At 46.4% G+C, this 20,440-nt stretch overlaps 1 protein-coding gene across 5 annotated transcripts; it reads left to right on the top strand.

Annotated features, from left to right (window-relative positions):
• The first annotated feature begins 456 nt into the window (after positions 1 to 456).
• CPNE9 (copine family member 9) lies at positions 457 to 19,502 on the top strand. 5 transcript variants are annotated; one of them, XM_086697492.1, is made up of 21 exons: positions 458 to 554; positions 811 to 908; positions 1,439 to 1,479; positions 1,590 to 1,636; positions 1,735 to 1,838; positions 2,318 to 2,354; positions 2,857 to 2,933; positions 6,403 to 6,466; positions 6,583 to 6,686; positions 6,935 to 7,039; positions 8,738 to 8,779; positions 9,081 to 9,156; positions 9,265 to 9,318; positions 9,717 to 9,778; positions 10,496 to 10,542; positions 11,395 to 11,576; positions 11,840 to 11,967; positions 16,324 to 16,426; positions 17,022 to 17,079; positions 17,457 to 17,530; positions 19,102 to 19,502. In XM_086697492.1, exons 2-21 carry the CDS (start codon positions 841 to 843, stop codon positions 19,285 to 19,287), a joined length of 1,659 nt encoding a protein of 552 aa, XP_086553618.1. In that variant the 5' UTR covers positions 458 to 554; positions 811 to 840; the 3' UTR covers positions 19,288 to 19,502. The 5 variants fall into 5 exon arrangements, with proteins under 5 accessions (XP_086553619.1, XP_086553618.1, XP_086553621.1 ...); XM_086697493.1 differs by lacking the exon at positions 6,935 to 7,039 and having other exon boundaries at positions 457 to 554; XM_086697495.1 differs by lacking the exons at positions 6,403 to 6,466; positions 6,583 to 6,686; positions 6,935 to 7,039.
• Positions 19,503 to 20,440: the final 938 nt, after the last annotated feature.

Genomic DNA, 20,440 nt, shown 5'->3' with positions numbered 1-20,440 from the left:
TGACTACCACTCTCATCTGCAGTGTGACCTAGATACAGTAGATTGCATCCCCACAGTATGTCTGCATCTCTAATACCATGAAGTCAGGGTTCAAAGACATGGGCAAAGGGCTTTTCATAGGGCTCTAACAGCCATTTACTGAGCTCTGTCTCTTCACACAAAAGAGGTCATCAGTGTGACTGCCCAGAGGAGGGAAATAATAGCAGTGAACATATTTTGAATACTTACTGTGTACAATCCCCTGAGCTAAGGATTATCTCAAAATTTTACATCACACCAAGTAGGTACTATTGTAATGAGACTGGGCCACAGAGACGTTGAGTAACTTGCCCAAGGTCACACAGCTAGTAAGAACAAATGTACCGTCCTCCTATCCGGAGACCAAAGCAGGGCGGAAGTGGGAAGGGGGAGAAGCAGATTGTTCAGGGAGCAGTTCAGGAAGAGGAAACGTCCCCAACGCCCACCAGGTGCCCCAAACCATTCAGCACCGCGGACAGCTCTCAAAGGGTTTTTGGGTTTCGCCAGGGAGAAATGCGCTGGGAGGGACTCCCAAGGTATGAGCTGGACTTGGGGTCGGGGTTAGGTTCCCGGCAGGCTCGAGGCTGCTCCAATGGGGCGGGGGCCACCCGCAAGGCCGGGCGGGGCTATGTAGCCATCTGGAGTCACTGCCGCCGGCGGCCACAGTCAAGGCGCGACAGGCGGGAGTGCAAGCAGGGCTGGAAAGAGTGCAGCCGCGCCGCCGCCGCGGCGGCACAGGGGCCGGCCCCGCCGCTGCCGCCGCACCTAGCCCCGGCGGCCCCTGTCTTACAGCTTCCCGCGGTTCCAGCCACTCGACCAGCCATGTCTCTCAGCGGAGCCTCTGAGCGCAGCGTCCCGGCCACCAAGATTGAAATTACCGTGTCCTGCCGGTGAGCGGCCACGCTGGGGAGGGCGTAGGCACTATCCCTGCCCCAATCGGCTGTGGGGCTCGGCGCCAAGAGCTAGACCCCGGGGGAAAGAAGATTTCAGGGCCGGAAAATCTGATTCAGACTTAGGGGAGTCGCTGGCAGGTTCGGGGAGGGGGTTTCTTTAGACAGCTCCACCCGCAAAAGAGGGTTCAGCCTCCGGGTTCAAGGGACGGGTCACGGGGATCCAGTAGGATCTGGGCCTCAGGAGGACAAAGTTCTGGGTCTGACCCTCTTTCCTGGGCCCTTTAAGACAGTGTGGATGCATACACCACGGGTCTTGAGGTGATATTTCCGGTGCTGTCCAGGGTGCTGACAAGGGGGGGCCTCCCTTCCCCCTCACGTCCCCACCCACCAGTAATGAGGGAGGGAGATGCGATTTGAGCCCCATGCCTCCCCGGGGTTCCGAACTGAGGGCAGAGTCCAACCGGGGCAGAGTCCAGGCACTGGGCTCCAATATGACCCACCCTCTTTCCGTCTGTCTCTTTCTCTAGGAATCTGCTGGACCTCGACACCTTCTCCAAGTCCGATCCCAGTAGGAGGCGCCAGGGACGGGAGGGGGAACTGGGGTCTGGGCGCGACTGAGGGGCGGGGAGGGGTTCAAGCCAATCTGACATCCCTCCCCACCTCCACCCTTGCCTGCAGTGGTGGTGCTTTACACGCAGAGCCGGGCGAGCCAGGAATGGCGAGAGGTGAGTCCTAGAGCCCTCTCCCAGCCAAGAGCAGCCCCCGGGGAATCACCTGCCCCCTTGCAGCAGCCATGCTGACTCTCCCTCCACCCCCTATCCAGTTCGGACGGACAGAGGTGATTGACAACACGTTAAACCCAGACTTCGTGCGCAAATTTGTCCTCGACTACTTCTTTGAGGAAAAACAAAATCTGCGCTTTGATGTGTAAGCCCTGCCCAGAATCCGGGGTTGGACCGCTCCCCAACCTGGATCCAGGAGAAATTCTGGCAGACCCCTCCCCGGCCAGACTCCCGGCCTGGTTCCTCCACCAGGCCATTGGATCCCACTCTGAAGGCCTCTACCTTAGTTTTAGCTCAGTCCCCAGGTCTAGCTTGGTTCTGCCCTTAGGTCAAATCCATTCCCCAGACCCGGTTGGGCCCAAAGCTTTGCTCCCTAATTTAGCTCAGGCTCCATCTAGGCCCCTCCGGCCGGTGATATGACTCCACCCCCACCAGGTCCCAGTCTTGGCCTTGCCCCAGGCCTGATTCTGTGACCGTGATGCCCTAAAGGAGATCCAGATTGAATTCGGATGCAAGGTCACTCCCTCCTTCCACCCAAAATTTTAACCAGTATTCAAAACCTGACCCCTTTTCCCAGCTCTCTCCCACCAGCCCCGCCTTATGCTGGTTGCACTCTCTTCCCAGGTACAATGTTGACTCCAAAACCAACATCTCCAAAACGGTGAGCAAGCAGAGCATCCCCTGGTGGCCTGGCCAGGCACACAGGAGGCACTCAGTGTGTTAAATGACCCTCCTTAGAATTCTCCTATCCCTCAACCCCAACTCTACCCTCTTGGCCCCAAACCCACCCTCCTGGCCCTCCTTTCCTGCTCCTGCCTCATGGTGTCCCGCCTGTGCCTTTTACTCACTGTTCCTCTTCCTTCTCCGCCACCTCTCGGACATACAGAAGGTGAGGCTGAACGGGGCTGGCTGTGGGATGGGGCGGGGGTGTGGAATGGAAGGTGAAGTGTGGGATGGCATTGTGGAGAGCAGTTTAAACTGGCAGCAGGACCAAGCAGCAAAGCTGGCCTGGGGACTCCTCCTTTAAAGCACAGACAGGACAGTACTTCTAGCATTCTGCCACCTTGGAACACCCTCGTCCAAGCAGCAGTATCACCAGGGCTGGGCTGGGACTCTGCAACCCTGGCCCCTCCCGGCCTTCTTGACTCCATGTCCTGGTGCAGGATTTCCTTGGACAAGCGTTCCTGGCTCTGGGAGAGGTGATCGGAGGCCAGGGCAGCCGTGTAGAGCGACCCCTCACGTGAGCTGAACCAGAAGGGGTGCTGGGGAAGGGTGGGTGCCTCCAAATTTTCCTCCCAAAGATGCTGCTGACCCAATAGCAGTGGAGGCTGGAATTCTCCCTGGTTGGGAGCTTTCAGTGGTTCCCCATCACCTCCTCCCCCACTCCCCCATCCCACCCCCACCCAGGAAAGACCAATCTCCACCCAGGGCTTTGTTCAAGTCAGTCTCAGGCAAGACATGTCTTGTCTTGTTCTCAACCTCTCTCTCTCTCTCTCTCTCTCTCTCTCTCTCTCTCTCTCTCCTCACTCTGTCCCTCTCTCCTCACTTTTTCTAAGTCTGATTCTACCTTTCAGGTGCACTTCCAAGCTCTTTTCCTCCAGGAAGCTTCCCCTCACTAAATCAAGTCCCCTGGAATTTCCATTACATTCACTTACTAAGTACTTATTAGCATGTTTTGTATGCCACACCCTGTGCTAGGCACCAGGAACTTATCCATTCCATAAATACTACTGGGCATATACTCTATGTCAGCCACTGTTCAAGGGGCTTGGGTTGTAATAGTGAACAAAACAAAGGTTCCTACCCTCAAGAAGCTTATATTATAGAAGAGGGGGAGAAACTGTATAAAATAGACATAATAAATAAGTAAATTATATATTAGAAGACCTTAAGTGCTATGGAAAAAAGGCAAAGTAGAGCAGAATTAGGAGGATCGGAAATGCTGGGTGGGTGGGACTTGCAATATTCAACAGAGCGCTTGAGTAGGCTTTATGGAGGGGTAACTTCAGAGCAATGACCAGGAGGAAGTAAGGAAGTGAGCCATGCAGATATCTGGAGGTGGAAAGCAGAGGAAGTCGCCAGTGCAAAAGCCTGATATGTTCAGAGAGCAGTAAGGAGGCCAGTGTGGCGGTAGCCAAGTGAGCAAGGAGGAAGAGGAGGTGAGATTGGAGAGTTAACAGTTTAGGGCCTTGTAGCCACTGTAAAGACTAGCTTTTATTCTGAGTTGGGAGTTACTGGAAGGCTCTGAGGAGAGAAGCGACATGATCTGACCATGTTTTCAAAGAATGAAGCTGGTGCTGGATTGAGAATAAACCTTGGGTGGACAAAGGTAGTAGCAGGGCTCCTATTGGAAGACTATTACAGTAATCCAGGAAGGTAGCAGTGAAGGAGGGAAGTGGTCAGATTCTGGATACAACTTGAAAGGGGAGCCATCATGATTCCTGACAGATTGAATATGGATGTGAGAGGAAAAGGGGAGTCAAGGATGACCCCAAGGCCTTTGGCCTGAACACCTAGAAGGATGGGGTTGCCATAAATGAGATGGTTAAAAAAGGAGACTAAGAAGGAGCATTAAGGAAGTAAGAGGAGGACCAAGAGAAGGGGGTATTATCCTGGAGGCAACATGAAGGTGTGTATTGAGGAGAGAGTGACAAGCCATGTTAAATGCTGCTCCAGATCAGAAGTTCTGAAGGAAGAGGTGGGGGTGACAGCCTGGTTGTAGAGGTTTAAAAGAGAATGGAAGACAGGAATGAGAGTCAAGGAATCTTTTAAGAGGTTTTGCTGCAAAGAGGAGAAGAGAAAAGGAGGAGTGGTTAGCAAAGGAAGTGAGGTCAGAATAGGTTTGCATTTTTTAACATGAGAAAAATTATACTACATTTGTATGTTGATGGGAAGGATCCAATAGAAACTGAAAAATAGACATAACTTAAAAAGGAGAGAATTACTGGAATGCTGTCCATGCACCGGCAAGAGTGTGTGGAATGTAGCACACAGTGGAGGGATAAATAGGCACATGGATAGTCATTTATAGCAACAGTTGCGTGGGTGAAGATACTGGAGGCAAGGTAGGTGTGGTGGGAGGTCCGTGGACATTCTCATCTGGTTGCTTCAGTCTTGTCAGTGAAGTAGGAAACAAGGTCATGGGCTGAGTGAGGATGGGGGAGGAGGAGGCTTTCCAGGTTTGAGGAGAGAAGAGGAGTGAAACTGCCATCTAGCAGAACTGGCGAGTGAAGTATGATTAAGGACCCTCTTGAGGTTTGTGGTCATGCTTTAAAATGAGACCAGTTAGGGACACCTGGCTGGCTCAGTAGACCACGTGACCCTTGATCTCAGGGTCATGAGTTCAAACCCCATGTTGGGTGGAGAGATTACTTAAAATAAATAAATAAATAAATAAAATGTAAAAGAAGAAATGAGATCAGTTAGCAAGATTTGTGTTTTCCTCTGACCACATTTAGTTGCACGGGTGCAGCATGGCTTAGGCAGAGAATTGTATTTAACTAGGGCTGTGGTTCTGCCAAATAAGTATATTGAAGTGACAGAAGAGCAATGGATAAGTAGAATGCAGGGGAGTGATTATTATAATCACTGACTGGAATTCACACTGGGTCAAGGGGATGAGGGAAAACATTAAGGAGGCAAAGAACAGAGAGAAAGCTGAGGATCAGAGACTTGGTCCTGGATGTGTAGGTAAAGAGTCCCTGTATTCCTCACACTCTGTCTTTTTAAATCACAAAGAGTCAAAGATCGAAAGAGCCAAACAAATGGTTCAACATTCATGTTAAAAACGATGAAAATCACATAGCAAGTTGGAGTCAGGACTTACACCCAGGACACTCCTGACCTAGATTTCTCTCTGCATACTTTGGATCCCTTTGGGGAATTAGGGTTCACGGGCCCATATCAGCAAGGCCCCTGATCACTTGGATACCCAAGGCAAATGGGGATGGGTGTGTCCTGGTATGTGCCCAGGACGCATGGAAGGATCCCTTCTTGGGTCAGGAGAGGATAAGGCTGCCTTTGTCTTTTTTATTTCACTCTTCACATTTATTTCACTCTTCAGAAATCACACCATCTTTGATCTAACAGAACAGCCCTTTGCCCAGGTCTGGATAGAAATTCCTCTCCCTCATTCAGGACTACTACATCACACTCTACTTGCCTGTCAGCTTTGACATTCCACTGGCAGCTCTCTGAGGGCAGAGTCTACCAGAACTGGAGAGTACCATCCGGCCAATTCATACCTAGCACAGTGCCTGGCATATGGTAGATACCAAAGTCTGCTTTGAGAAGTATCACCACCTTCAATATCAGTAAAGCCTCCCAATTGCTTGTCCTTCCATGTACTCATTCAGATCTTTTCATAGCCCTGAGAGGTGGGAATTATTCCCATTTCATAGAGGAGGAAACTAGGACCAAAAAAGGGGAAATAACCTACTCAGGATTCTAAATCCTATGTCTTTCCTAAGCTACCATTATAACATGTCCACCTAGGCCACAGCAGCCCCTTCCTTACAGACCTTAGACCCTCTTCCCAATCAAAGGCAGGGCCTTCCCCACCAGGAAAACCCAGGACAGAAGGGGATACATTTAGGGGACTGTCAGAAAATTGCATATTGAATCCCTGGCCCACTCACTCCCAGATTGGTTTCCCCAATCTTCATTGCCTACTCTCCCTCCCCTCACAAAGAGGACTTTTCTGCTTCCAGGGGTGTACCAGGCAAGAAGTGTGGGACCATATTGCTGACTGCAGAGGAGCTTAGCAATTGTCGGGTCAGTAAGGGCCATATGCTAGACCCACAAGGCTCCCTTCTCTCCCAAACCCCCTTTAGTGGACTGTTTGAAGCTATGAACAATTTGGATGTCAACAAGCCAAACTTCATCCCTAGGACATTGCCACCATGCAGCTGTGTGCAAACAAGCTGGACAAGAAGGATTTCTTTGGGAAATCAGATCCCTTCCTTGTGTTCTATAGGAGCAATGAGGATGGCACGTGAGTCAATGCTTTCTCCAGTGGCACCTACCCCTCCCCAGCTGTGGCCATGGGCCCATTATGGCTCTTAGGCTAGATGTGGGGCATCTTAGACTCCACTGGGTCCTGAGCCCAGAATTCACTCAAGGCAGAGGACAAAATGTGTTTAACAAGTGGGGAAATCCCAGGAATCTCCAAGAGTATGAGGACCTATCTCTGGGCTCAGTCCTACCCCCAATGCAGGCTCCAGTCCTCTTGCTCCTCTCCAGGTTCACCATCTGCCACAAGACGGAGGTTGTGAAAAACACACTGAATCCTGTGTGGCAACCCTTCAGCATCCCTGTGCGGGCACTGTGCAATGGAGACTATGACAGGTCTGCTTCAGCGTAAGCTAAGGATTAAGGGAACAAGGGTATGAGAATGGGGTTCCTGGCCCCAGAATGATGGCAGAAGTAACAATAGTTTTGGAGGATCCTGTTTGGCAAGACAGAGTTTGGGGCATGGAGATAGGTAAATGGGGAAGCAAATGGATGGCCACATAGATGGACAGGAGGATGGATGGGTGGATGGGTAGATGAAAGGACAAATGAACAAATGAAAAACCAGATACATGGATGGATGGTTGGATGGATGGGTAAGCTGGTGAATGGATGGATGGGTATATGGATGGGTGTGTAAGAGGCTTGGTGTGTCAGTATAGTGGGAGATGAATGAGTGGATAACAGATAAATGGATAAGTGGAATGATGGGCAGATCAGTGGATGAATAGATGATGGATGGATTAAGGATGAATGAGTAGATGGATGGGATATGAGAGATTGTTACATGACTAGAGAGGCAGAGGGATGACTGAAAAAGCAGGAGAACAAACAGTGAAAGGTGGATTGATGAATGGATGGTAGATGGATGGAAGGATCATTGGATAAACTGTCTGATTAATAAGTAGGTGGATAGGCTGACCATACGAGCTAATAAATGGACAGTATGAAGACAAGTAAGTGGGTGGGTGGAAGGATGGATGGGTACATAAATGTATGGCTATATAGATGAATGGATGATCAGATGGACAGACATCAGATGGTTGGGTGTTTAGTTAGATATATGAATGGACAGACGGATGCTTGCATACATCAGTAAGTCAGTGAAAGCCTGGATGTATAGTTATATGGGTAGATAAAGATAGGTGTTAATAGGTAATTAGATTGGCAAATGAATGGGTAAGTGGATGTCTAGATGGATAGATAGATGGTTGTCTGGACTGTAACAGATATATGGACATACAGGAGGACTCAGGCATAGTAGTTAGGAACAAAGTGTTTGGAACCAAGATGTTTGAGGGTTTTTTTTGTGTGTGTGTTTTTGTTTTTTGTTTTTTGTTTGTTTGTTTGTTTTTGTTTTTAAGATGTTTGAGTTTTAAGTTTCAGCTTAATCACTTACTAGTTATGGTCCTTAGTCAAGTTTTTGTCTTTTGTACCTCTTATCTAAAAATAAGAATAATAGTACTTTATAGGATGGTTGTTAAATTAAATGAGACAATCAATGAAAGTACTGATAACAATGCCTAGAATATAGTAACACTCAACAAATAGTAAAGAAGAGTAACACCAAGGGTGCCTGGGTGGCTCAGTCAGTTAAACATCCAACCTCGGCTCAGGTCATGATCTCATAGCTCATGAGTGCAGGCCCCACGTTGGGCTCTCTGCTGTCATCACAAAGCCAGCTTTTTGGATCCTCTGTCTCCCTCTCTCTCTGCCCCTCTCCCACTAGTGCTCTCTCTTTCTCTCTCTCTCTCTCTCTCTCTCTCTCTCTCTCTCTCTCAAAACTAATCAACATTAAAAAAATAGAAATAGCAGTACAAATAGCAGTAAAAGAAACAGTGGCAGTGGCAGTAGATAGCTGGGTATGTGCATGGGCTGATGAATGAATAAATAGGATGGATGGACTAATGGGAGGATAGCTGAAGGAAAAACAGATGGGCATATTGGAGGATGATTTGTTTATGGTTAAGTAAGTGGGGGTGCATCTAGGATTTATTGTACACACCTAACCTATATTTATCTCCTGCATTTCAGAACAGTGAAGATTGATGTGTATGACTGGGACCGGGATGGAAGGTAGAACTGCCCCACATAGTACTGTCTTCTCCTATAGTTAATTCAAAGACCTTCCTATAATATGTAGTACATTCACCAGGAACCCAAAGTGGCCTTGTGAGTCGTGAGTGGTAATAATAGATGCCAAGACCTTGAGTACACCTCTTCCCTCTTTCCCCTTAACTTGGCCTCTCTTATGGCCCCAACCCCAGTGCCCTGCAGCTCAAGTAGAGAGAGGGGATAGTGGGAACAAAAGACTACTTTCAGGGCTGGCTCCAAGCCAACGGTAGCCATTGCTCACCCACCCCTGGCCTCCCTGCAGCCATGACTTCATTGGTGAGTTCACCACCAGCTACCGGGAGCTGAGCAAGGCCCAGAACCAGTTCACAGTGTATGAGGTGAGAACTCCAGCCTTGTCCAGGTTTCCCAGTCCCTCCATCCCAGTGTTCTCAGTCTACAGCTCTCTTTCTCTATTTCCCGCCATCACTGTTATCTTTTTCACTCAGGTACTTAACCCTCGGAAGAAATGTAAGAAGAAGAAATATGTCAACTCAGGAACTGTGAGTGCTCCCTAAAGCTCTAGCCCTCCCTAGATCCTTCTGCTTCCATTCCCACAGACAAATGTTGGGGGTACAGGAAGGCATTGGGCACAGATTACTTGAATATAGTAATGTTGGGCACAAGATAGCACCATTTAAGCTTATCTTTTGTTTTCTCACTTGAGAAAAATTGTTTGAACTTTACTGTTGCAGAATTTTTTTTTAAACTTAAGTTGTATTTCCCAATTTAATACACTTTTGTAAATCCAAATCTATTTCTGACAGCTTCCTCTTTTTTGCCATTTTAGAAATTGGACAGGGTGGGGGGTGTGGGGCAGGAGGTGGAATCGTGTGCCTCTCTGCCTTCTGCTACCCAACTGCCCACTCCAAAGTGGCAGGGCTGCCTCTCTGTCCCACAGGTGACGCTGCTCTCCTTCTCTGTGGACTCTGAATTCACTTTTGTTGATTACATCAAGGGAGGGTGAGTCACAGGCCAAGTTCTGTTCAGCATTGAGTTACTCCCAATTCTAAGCCTCAGTTTTTTAATATATGAACGTTTAGGGTCCATGGAAATAAACTTTTAAACACTTGCCAAACTATAAAGTGCTCTGTAAAATGCATAGTGTTGCCCATCTTTGTTCTCTTCATGGAGCTGCCTTTCATGCCTAGCTTCCAGTACCCCCTGAGAAGATGCCAGACCAGTGGTCTTCAAAGATGACCCCAGTAACCTGACTGGGATCCAGATAAAAATCATAGCCAGGCAAGAAGGAGAGGCCAAGAGAGAGGGAAAACCCAAACAGACCAAAGAGGACGTTCCACTTGGTTCAGTAGTGGTAGGCAGACCTGGGTAAAGTGCTTTGCTTCTCTGAACCTCACTTTTCTCCTATGCAAAATGGAGATATTAATTACTACTTCAAGGCTATAGTAAGGGTTAAGTTAAATTACATAAATTACATAAACTTATCACACAGTAGACATTTAATTCTACTACCCAGAATGTGCTCCATGGGCCAGCAGCATCTGCATCACCTGGGAGTTTGTTAGAAATGTAGAATTTCAGGCTCCACCCAGACCATCCAGATCAGAATCTGCATTTTAGCACTATCCTCAGGTGATTCATATGCACACTAGTGTTTGAGAAATCCTGGTATAATAAGTATTAATCCCTCACTTCTCAATCCATCTACTTCCCCGACAGGACACAGCTGAACTTCACAGTTGCCATTGACTTCACAGCTTCTAATGGTGAGGCATGGATGGGAGAATGGGGTGTGGAGGAATTCTAAGGAAGTCATTAGGGATTGGCCTGGATTCTCACCTGGAGATAAAAGTTCACCTACCCAGGAAGCCCAGGGTTGAGGCAAAGCCCAACCAGGTTGGGACAGGAGTTTTGGGGGGAGATTATTCAGTGTAATGGCAGGGAGGGCAGAGGGTACAGGAAAATAAGTGGGTAAATAAATCAAAAAAGTTGAAAGAAGAGATACCTCAAAAGTGGATGAGTACATTAATGGATGGGAGATAATAGGGGTGTAAGGAGAAATGAAGAGATAAATGGCTGAGTAATGACTGGGTGGGCAAACAGATGAACAAACCAAGTAGGTAGATGGGTTACGGAGTGAGTACAATAGGTTGGACAAGTGGATGCATGAATGGGTACACGGGTGGACAAATGGAAAGATGTTTACATTGGAGAAATAACAGGTAAGTAGATAGGGCAATGAATGAGTGCACAGGTGGATGAATCCATATGAAGACAGAATGAATGGAATGAATAGGAATGAATGGATGGGTGATATTTGGGTATATATTGAATAAGAGAATGGAAAGGCAGATAGAAGAGATGGATTGGTAGATTGAAAGATGGATTTATATCTGGTGGATCGGAGAATGGATGTGTGGATAAGTGGATAAAGTGATGGATAGATAGAGGGGTTGGTAGGTGGACAGATCGATAAATGAACATATGGATGATTTGGGCATAATAACGAGGGAGTACAAGGGGTGGGTGAATGGATAGGTGGTTGGATATATACACAGACAGGTGAATACATAAGTGATCAAGGTGACCATGAGGCTGGGGGTCCTTTGTCCCTACAGGGAATCCTCTGCAGCCCACCTCCCTGCACTACATGAGTCCCTACCAACTCAGCGCCTACGCCATGGCCCTCAAGGCAGTGGGAGAAATCATCCAGGACTATGACAGTGACAAGCTCTTCCCAGCCTATGGCTTTGGAGCCAAGCTGCCTCCAGAAGGACGGATCTCCCACCAGTTCCCCCTGGTATAGTATAGACCAGAGCCTAAACTCCATGCCCTGGCCTCTGGCCCACTCACGTTGGTGATTTTCTTCTCTTCATATTTCTTCTAAGGGTCAAGTACCTGCAGAGGACCAGGAACCATGAGAGGGTGGCAGAGAAGGGAGGGGAGCAGGGTTGGAGTTTGGAGGGGAGCATGAGAGTAATAGGAAAAAGGAGTGAGCTGGGATCAGAGTACTCCTGGGTATACCCTGCATGGGTCAGCCCAGCAAGGCATCTTCCCTGACAGAACAACAATGATGAGGACCCCAACTGTGCAGGCATCGAGGGCGTGCTGGAGAGCTACTTCCAGAGCCTGCGCACAGTCCAGCTCTATGGGCCCACCTACTTTGCTCCTGTCATCAACCAGGTAGCCAGGTAAGGGAATTGGGTGGGTTTGGGGGGAATGAGGGGACCCAAATAGGGGACTGACTTCCCAAGGATAGTCAAGACCACTCTTGGCTTAACCTGGGCTTTGGGGAAAGGATACAAGTTTCAGTGTTGGCCAGGCTCTAGTATAAAGAGGTAAATGCTAGGGCTCCTGGGTGGCTCAGTCAGTTAAGCATCCAACTATCGATTTTGGCTCAGGTCGTGATCTCATGGGTTCATGAGATTGAGCCCCCCATTGGGCTCTGCACTAACATCCCAGAGCCTGCTTGGGATTCTCTCTCTCTTCCTTTCTCTCTGCTCCTCCCACACACGTGTACGCGCGCACTCTCTCTCTCTCAAAATAAATAAATTAACATTTAAAAATATATAAAATAAAGAGGTAAATGCCTTATTCTGCGGTAAAGAGGATGCACAGACAGTGTCAACAAATTACCCCAACTCCATTCTCTGGGAACAACAACTCAGCCCTCAAGTTTGGGAAAAAGAGAGATGGTCCTATAGCACAATGGTTAAGACACAAGCTTTGGCATCAGACCTGGGAGTGATCCTGGCTCCACCACTCACTAACCATGTGACCTTAAGCAGCTTAGCCTAAGTCCCCATTTTCTCCCTGTAAATGGCCACAATAATGGCTAACAATAGCACCTTCTTGATAGGAATATTGGGAGGTTAAAATTAGATAACAAAGTAAGAATTATTAGCACAGTGTCTGGCCCATAGTAAGTGCTCAATAAATGGTAGATTAAAAAATGGGAAAGTAACTTCTAAAAATAAAAGAGTAACTCCAAATTTTCAGAATAAAAACAAAACCCTGAGATCACAAATCACTTTTTAAAATGTAAATAAAATAAAATGACAGAACTAAAACCAAACATATACCATTAAACATAAATTGGGGGGCCAGCTGGGTGGCTCGGACAGTTAAGCGTATGACTCTTGGTTTCGGCTCACGTCATGATTTCATGGTTTGTGAGACTGAGCCCCGCTTTGGGCTCTGTGGTGACAGCATGGAGCCTGCTTGGAATTCTGTCTCTCTCTCTTCTCTCTCTCCCGCTCCCTCCACTCGCACACACTCTCTCTCTCTCAAACATTTTTTTAAAAATTGGGTAAGTTCACCTCTTAAAAGAAAAAGACTCTCTGAATAGCTAAAAAATAATAAGTAAACTCTATAATATGCTGAATAGAGGAGATCCAGCTAAAACAAAGTACCTCAGAAAGCTTGAAAGTGAAAAGATTAACCAAAAAAAAAAAAAAAAAAAAGAGAAAGAGAATACAAATGGAAGGATTTCAGGGATATTTATGTCTATACACTTTCCTTTTCCCTAATAAAGATTGTTTATGTGATTCATAGTGAGGATAATAGTTTCTTTTAATTATGAAAGCAACGTAACATTGCTGTAGAAAATTTCAAGGATGGAGAAATGAAATAAATCATCCAAAATACTTCCCATGGGAATGTGGATGTATATGTAGTTCTTGACAGGATTTTCCTTATGAATCCATAAATGCAGTCAAATTATATGTTGGGGAACCTGACTGGCTCAGTCAGAAGAGCATGCAACTCTTGTTCAGGGCCATGAGTTTGAGTCTCAGGCTGGGTGTAGAGATTACTAAAAAAAATAAATAAACTTTAAAAAATTACATGTAATATTTCACTACTGATTTTTTTCACTTAATATTGGAGCCTCAGCATATTTTTGTTGTTATTAAACAGATTTTTTAATATTATCTTAGTTCACTAATTTATTCATTCATTCATTCATTCATTCATTCATTCATCCATTCAATAAACATTCAATAAAGAGTCAATGTAGCATGAATGTGGGCTGTGAAGCCAAACTAGCTAATTCGGTACACCTGCTCTACCACTCACTAGCTGTATGACTTTGAGCAAGACCCTGAACCTCTCTATGCCTATTTGCTCCATTGTAAAATGAGAATAATAATAGTAATATCATGGTAGGGGGGCACCTGAGTGGCTCAGTCAGTTGAGCATCCAACTCTTGATTTTGGTTCAGTTCATGATCCCAGGGTTGTGGGACAGAGCCCTGTGTCAGGCTCTGCATGGAGCCTGCTTAAGATTCTCTCTCTCCCTCTGCCCCTCTCTCCCACTCATGCTCTCTCTCTCTCTCTCTCTAAAATAAAACACTTAAAAAATTGAAATATCATAGGATTGTTGTGAGGGCTAACTAAACTAATATACGTCAAGTGCTTAGTGCCTGCCACATAACTACTATAAGTGTAAGCTATTACTGTTACTATTATTGTCATTATTACTATTAAAAGGGCATTTGCTGTATTCTCAGTTCTCTGCTGGTGCACTGGAGACTCACAGATGAATCAGATCTAGTCTCTGCCCTTAGGAGCTCCCACCCTGGTGCAGGAGACAGAAATATAAATAAATCATTACTTTCCGTAGGCCAGAGCTTCCCAGACTTTTCCAGCAAGTTGCCTGTTGACAAAGGCAAGCAATTGCTTCCCCCAGGGGAATCTTAGGGGCACAGCTGAAAGCAACCTGGCTGAAAATGTCTTTGAAGACAACATGTTTATCTTAATTCATGCAAATTTTACATTCTCTTCTTGTTGTGTCCATGTTTGCTTTAATTTGGATGGGGGGAGGTGGGGTTTTTTAGTGTTTATTTATTTATTTTGAGAGAGCAAGAGGGAAAGCATGCCTACGAGTAGGGCATCCCTACGAGGGGCTGGAGAGAGAGGGAGAGAGAATCCCAAGCAGGCTCTGAGCACTGTCAGCACGGAGCCTGATGCAGGGCTCCATCTCACAAACTATGAGATCATGACCTGAGCTGGAATCAAGAGTCAGACACTTAACCAACTGAACCACCCAGGCACCTCCAAAAAAAGGTGTTATAAGTGTACTTACAGTCATCTAGCTTTATGCACCAGATCATACAGTAGAATGGATGTTTTAGGTATCCTGTAGCCTTGGGTTCTCCCTACACATGCTGGTACCCTCATGGGTGTGAAAACCCATGTGGAAGGGCTGACAGCCCATCTTGGTTGACAGTATCCTAGAAGGCAGAGGGAGAGGAGGGTATAACCTAGTCTGAGAGATCTACTTTTGGAGAGGACTGCTCAGCTTGGCAAGTTGGAGTTTTTATAAGAGAATACAGAGTAGGCCTGGCAGGAGGAACCACATGTGAAAAGCCCAGAGTCATAAAGGGGCAAGATCAGGAAACAATGAACAGTGTATTTATGACCAGAATATACAGTGCATATGGAGGAGCATCCAAAAAACAGGCCTGGAATGGAGAGTGAAGGAATCAAGAGCTCAGGGCTTTAGGTTTAGTTGGGTTCTTTTATTGAGCATTTGAGATGTAGCTTGGGTAAAAAAGGAACCTAAAATTTAATTCTTTTTAACTTAATTAAATTTCAATGGCCACATGTGGCTAGGGTCTACCTTATTGGATAGTGTAATTCGGTCCTTTCCAACCCACACAGAACCTTTGTGCTCTCCAAAGGTCTCATTCTTCTTATATGTAAAATAAGTGGACTGGACTAAATGACTTCTGAAGTCCTTTTCACATAGAAAAATCTTGGATTCAAAGGCTGATGGTGAGAGAAGGAAAAGAAGCTTGGAGCAGTTTTTAGACTGGCTAAGGACCCAGAAGCATAGGCAATGGGAGGTGGCCAGCAGAGGGGAGAAGGAAGAAAGAAGAAATGAGTGAGAAAGGGAAGAAAGGCAGCCTTCAGCCTTTGGTCTTGCCCTAAAATCTTTCTATGAGCTGTCAAAGCCCTGTGTAGTCTGGCCCCTGCCCCATCTCAGCCACAAGGTCCACTCTGCTTCCCTCACTTTCTGGGCTCCAGACAGGGTGGGCTTCCTTTAGTCCCATCACAGGGCCCTTGTCTATGCTGTTCCCTCTGCCTGGAATGATCCCCCTCCTTCACTTAACCTCTCCTTCACCCTCAAACATTGTTTCCTTAAAGAAGCTTTCACTGACCTCCTGGACCATGTCAGGATCCCCTACTAGATACTGTCATAGCAATGTCCCTTTCCATCACAGTAATTATCACAAGTGTAATTTTATACCTATTTCTGTGACTCTGGGATTAATGCCCTCCCTTGAGAGGGCTGGGATGAATTTGTTTTTTCTCATTGTGTACCTCTGGTGCCTATCATAACACAGTACCTACCATAATAAGTTCTCCATAAATGTTACTAGAGGGATGTCAGGCAGGCATCCAGGTCTTGAGAAGGAGCATGGGCTTTAGAAACCCCAGTCCTTACCCACTGCTTACACACTGGCTGTGGAAATTTTAGGGGTAGGGAGTTCTCTTGGCCTCTTTGGACTTTCAGCTGGATTCTGATCTTGGACTCTCAACCAGGGCTGCAGCCAAGATCTCTGATGGTTCCCAGTACTACGTTCTGCTCATCATCACTGACGGGGTCATCTCTGACATGACGCAGACCAAGGAGGCCATTGTCAGTGTGAGTTTAAGGAGGAGGGCTTGCCAGGGAGGGTCACTGTTAATAACTGTGAAGGAGTTGAGATTTTATCCTACTTGCAAGCTAACAAATTAGTCTACCAGTTTCATGGATGCTGGCAGAAGACACAAGACTCCTGGATCAGAGACAAAGGACTTTGTTATTCGCAGCGATAGCAGTAGCTCAATTATCAGCATTTGCTCTGAATCTAGGTCCCAATTCCCACAAGATCATATTAAGAGGGCCAAATGACAGCTGCACCCACAATGGGAGACATTCTAGGATAGAAACCCTGAGTTTAGGGTATCTGAATCTTTCATAATGGGCAGTAAGCATATCTGCCCTTTGTTCCAGTGTGAGATACTTTATTATAAACTGAATAGTACACAAATCTGCCCTTTGCTCCAAAGGAAGACACTATATCTTTCAAGGCTATTTGATATGCAGACATCCTTGAAAAGATAATCTTGAACAAAGGAAATCACTGCCTCTGCTTGCAAGATGTGCAGAAACATGATACATGCACAGAGAATTGTCCCCAAAAGTCACCTCCATCATTATGACTGTTCACCCCAACCATTCAACTCTTCCCTCACAGGCCTCCTCACTGCCCATGTCTATCATTATTGTTGGTGTGGGACCAGCCATGTTTGAAGGTGAGTAGGACGGAAGGGTGTCCATGAGTGAGACCAAGAACTGGGGAAAATAGGGGAGGATCTGGGCACCCAGGCCCACCTTACAAAAAAGATAAGATGGATGCTTGTGTTAGACCTTGACCAAATGACAGACCTTCTCTGTACATATTTCCTTATTATAATGAGGCTGTTGATACGAATATTTCCCTCCTGGGGTTCCTGGGAGGATAGAATGCATGGGAAGGCATAACAATTCCATAACAATGCCTAATATTTGTTAGGACTTTAATACAACCATTAAATATTCTCATGATGACTCCAAAGTGAGCTAACAGGGAAGGGGGTAGTATGGGTTGGTGTGGGAAAGGGCAATCAGCTGAGAGGTGTCTTTTCTGTAGCAATGGAAGAGCTGGATGGTGATGACGTGCGCGTGTCCTCTAGGGGACGCTATGCAGAGCGGGACATCGTTCAGGTAGACCTGACCGGGGAGAGGAAGTCACGGAGCCAAAAGGCACAGTGAGAAGGAGAGGCTAAGCTGGCAGCCACTCTCCCTTACTGCTTTCTTATTCACCTACCTTTCTTCCCGTTACGCTTTCAGCCTTCCTGCCTTCATTGAACATATTCTTTTTGAGGAATAGGCAGGTTGCTATAGCCATTGTGGATCCATAGTATAGGATATCCCCAAAGCCCATGCCCTCTAGTGGAGGTAACCAATAATAATCACAACAGTTAAATATCTCATTAGACTATGATAAGTGCTCCAGAGGAACAGCAAATGCCACCATGAGAGCTTATAACAGGGACTGACTTAGTAGGATAGTCAGGAAAGGCTTCTATAAGGAAATGACATTTGAGCTGAAACCTAAAGGAGGGTAGAGGAGCAGCACATGCAAAGGCCCTGAGGCTCAGCAGAATTAGCCCAAACATGGAAAACACAGGAGGCCAGGGTGGCAGGATCCCAGTAAGTGTGAAGAAGAGGGAGCCAAGGCCTTGCCGGTCATGGTGATGATTTGGAGTTTTGTTCTAAAAAATTGGAAAGTTCTTGGAGGATTTGACATAGGGGACTGAGATGGTCAGACTTGCATTAAGGGGATCTCTGTTGCATGGAGGGTTGACTGCAGCGGGTACTGTTAGTAAGGAAGTCTCTGAAGTAGAGGGGAGGATAGGGATCTGGACAGGAATGGAAGCAGTGAGGATGGAAAGAAGCAGGTTCAAAAGATTAAGAAAATTTTACAAGAGTTTATGCTTTGATTAAATGGTGATGGGGAGTGAGGAAGGCTTCAAGGATGACTCTGTTTTCTAGCTTGAGCAACTAAGTCAGTGATAGTCTCATTGATTGGGAAGGGGAAACCTGGAGGAGGAAAAGATTTGGCAGAAAGGGCCAGAATTCAGTTGTGAACACTTAGGGTTTGAGGTATCTAAGACAAGTGAATGTATATAATAATATGGGCAATTAAATACATGGCTCTGGACCTTAACAAAGAGGCCAGGGATGGATGTATAAATCTGGGAGTCAGAGAACAGTTTTGAAAGTCATGGAAGTGTATGAGATCACCCTGGAAGAGAACTGAGAGACGTGACCAGGTTTAGAGATCAGGTAGACCTAGAGGAATGGGGTTGGGGAAAGGAGCATCCAGAAAAGAACAAGAAAATCCAGAAGAGTGTGGTATGCCAAGAGTGGAAGGTGTTTTGGAAGATTGTGGTCAAATGTAATGAAAAGCTAAAGAGAAGTCAAGCAAGATGAGGACTGACAATTATTGCCCACTGGACTGATTTGGGAACAGAGGGACTATTACATTAGCAAAAGCAGAGTCAGTACTGCATGAAGCTAAACTGGATCAGGCTGATGGTAAATAGAAGGTGAGAAAAAAAGGAGGTGGGGAGAAAGTAAATGTGGAAAGCTGTCCAAGATAGAGGGAAAGAGCTAATGTGATATTTGGAAAGAGATGTTAGGGGTCAAGGAGGAAACCCCCTTACTGCTTCCCTTCCCACTCCTCTCTTCCCTGGCCATTACCCACACCTGACTGTCTGTGCCTGTCCCAGTTCGTCCCCTTCCGAGACTATGTTGACCGGTCCGGAAACCAGGTGCTGAGTATGGCCCGACTAGCCAAGGACGTGCTGGCCGAAATCCCAGAGCAGCTGCTGTCCTATATGCGCACCAGGGATATCCAGCCTCGCCCTCCACCTCCTGCCAACTCCAGCCCAACCCCAGCTCCAGAACAGCCCTGAGGAGCCCACTTATTCAATAACTAGCAGTCTGCCTGCCTGCCCACCCACTGCTTTTGCTGAAAGCCAGAGGCACTTGGAGCCCTGGACCTCAGTGAGTCTAGCTTGGGGGATCAGTGCTGGCTGGTTGAGCCCTTTGCCCCCTCACCCACAGAAGGGCCTGGCACTATCACCACCTCCCTGCCTTCATGCCAATAATAAAGCTGATCTTTACTCCACCTTTGTCTCATGGTTCTTGGGGAAGGAGACTAGGGGACCCAGGTCCTGGGGCCACACCAAAAGAAGTGAGCAAAAATAGCTTCAGTTCATCCCTCACCTGCTCTCACTCTCTCTCTCTCTCTCTCTCTCTCTCTCTCTCAAAAATAACACATTTTTAAAAATGAGTGAAACTTTGTATGTGTGCATGTTTTTTTGAGGAGAGGCCCATAGCTTTTGTCAGGTTTTCAGTGGGGTTCCTGACCTCAAAAAGGGTCAGCTTTACAATGACTCTAACTCTGCTTTGATCAATTTATTCTGAATCTTTTAATAAGGATAATAAAAACAGCTAATATTTTGAGAATTCACTACATATCTAGGTGATTTACAAGCATATTCTTATTGAATCCTCACAACAATCCTGTGAGGTAAGCACTATACTTTATCTCCATTTTACACATCAGGAAATGGAGACTCAGAGAGGTTCACTTATTGAAGAGAACTCATCAGTTCGACTCCAGATCCCAAGATCTTCACCAGCAAACATCTTCCTGCAGTGTCAATTGTATTAGGATATTTTTCAAAAAACATTGTACATGAAAGACACATACATTATAGTGAGTTGAATGCAAGGTTTGCATTAAGATAAAACAGAAACTTCCATTTGCTTTGGGCTTTGTCCCCAAACCCTGGAAGACCCTTTCGATGCTGTTCTTTGGATGGCAAAACTGAAGAGCAAGTACTGCTTAACAAGTGGACTCCTCCCAGCGCCCAAGTTCCCCAAAGTCCCCAAGAACTGACAATAGTTTTCGATCTCCCTTTTATAAATAAGGAATTTAAAGTAGGAAGAACTTAACAACATGTCTAAGTTCATATGGCTACTAAGTGGCCCAGTCACATTAAAACCAGCTGTCTGTTTTGACAATCTTCCGACCCCCCCACCCATAGCCATGATGCATTT

Source organism: Puma concolor, chromosome A2, assembly GCF_028749965.1.
Source record: "Puma concolor isolate L17-30 chromosome A2, mPumCon1.1.hap2, whole genome shotgun sequence".
NCBI lineage: Eukaryota > Metazoa > Chordata > Mammalia > Carnivora > Felidae > Puma > Puma concolor.
This window is presented reverse-complemented; position numbering and strand designations above follow the sequence as displayed.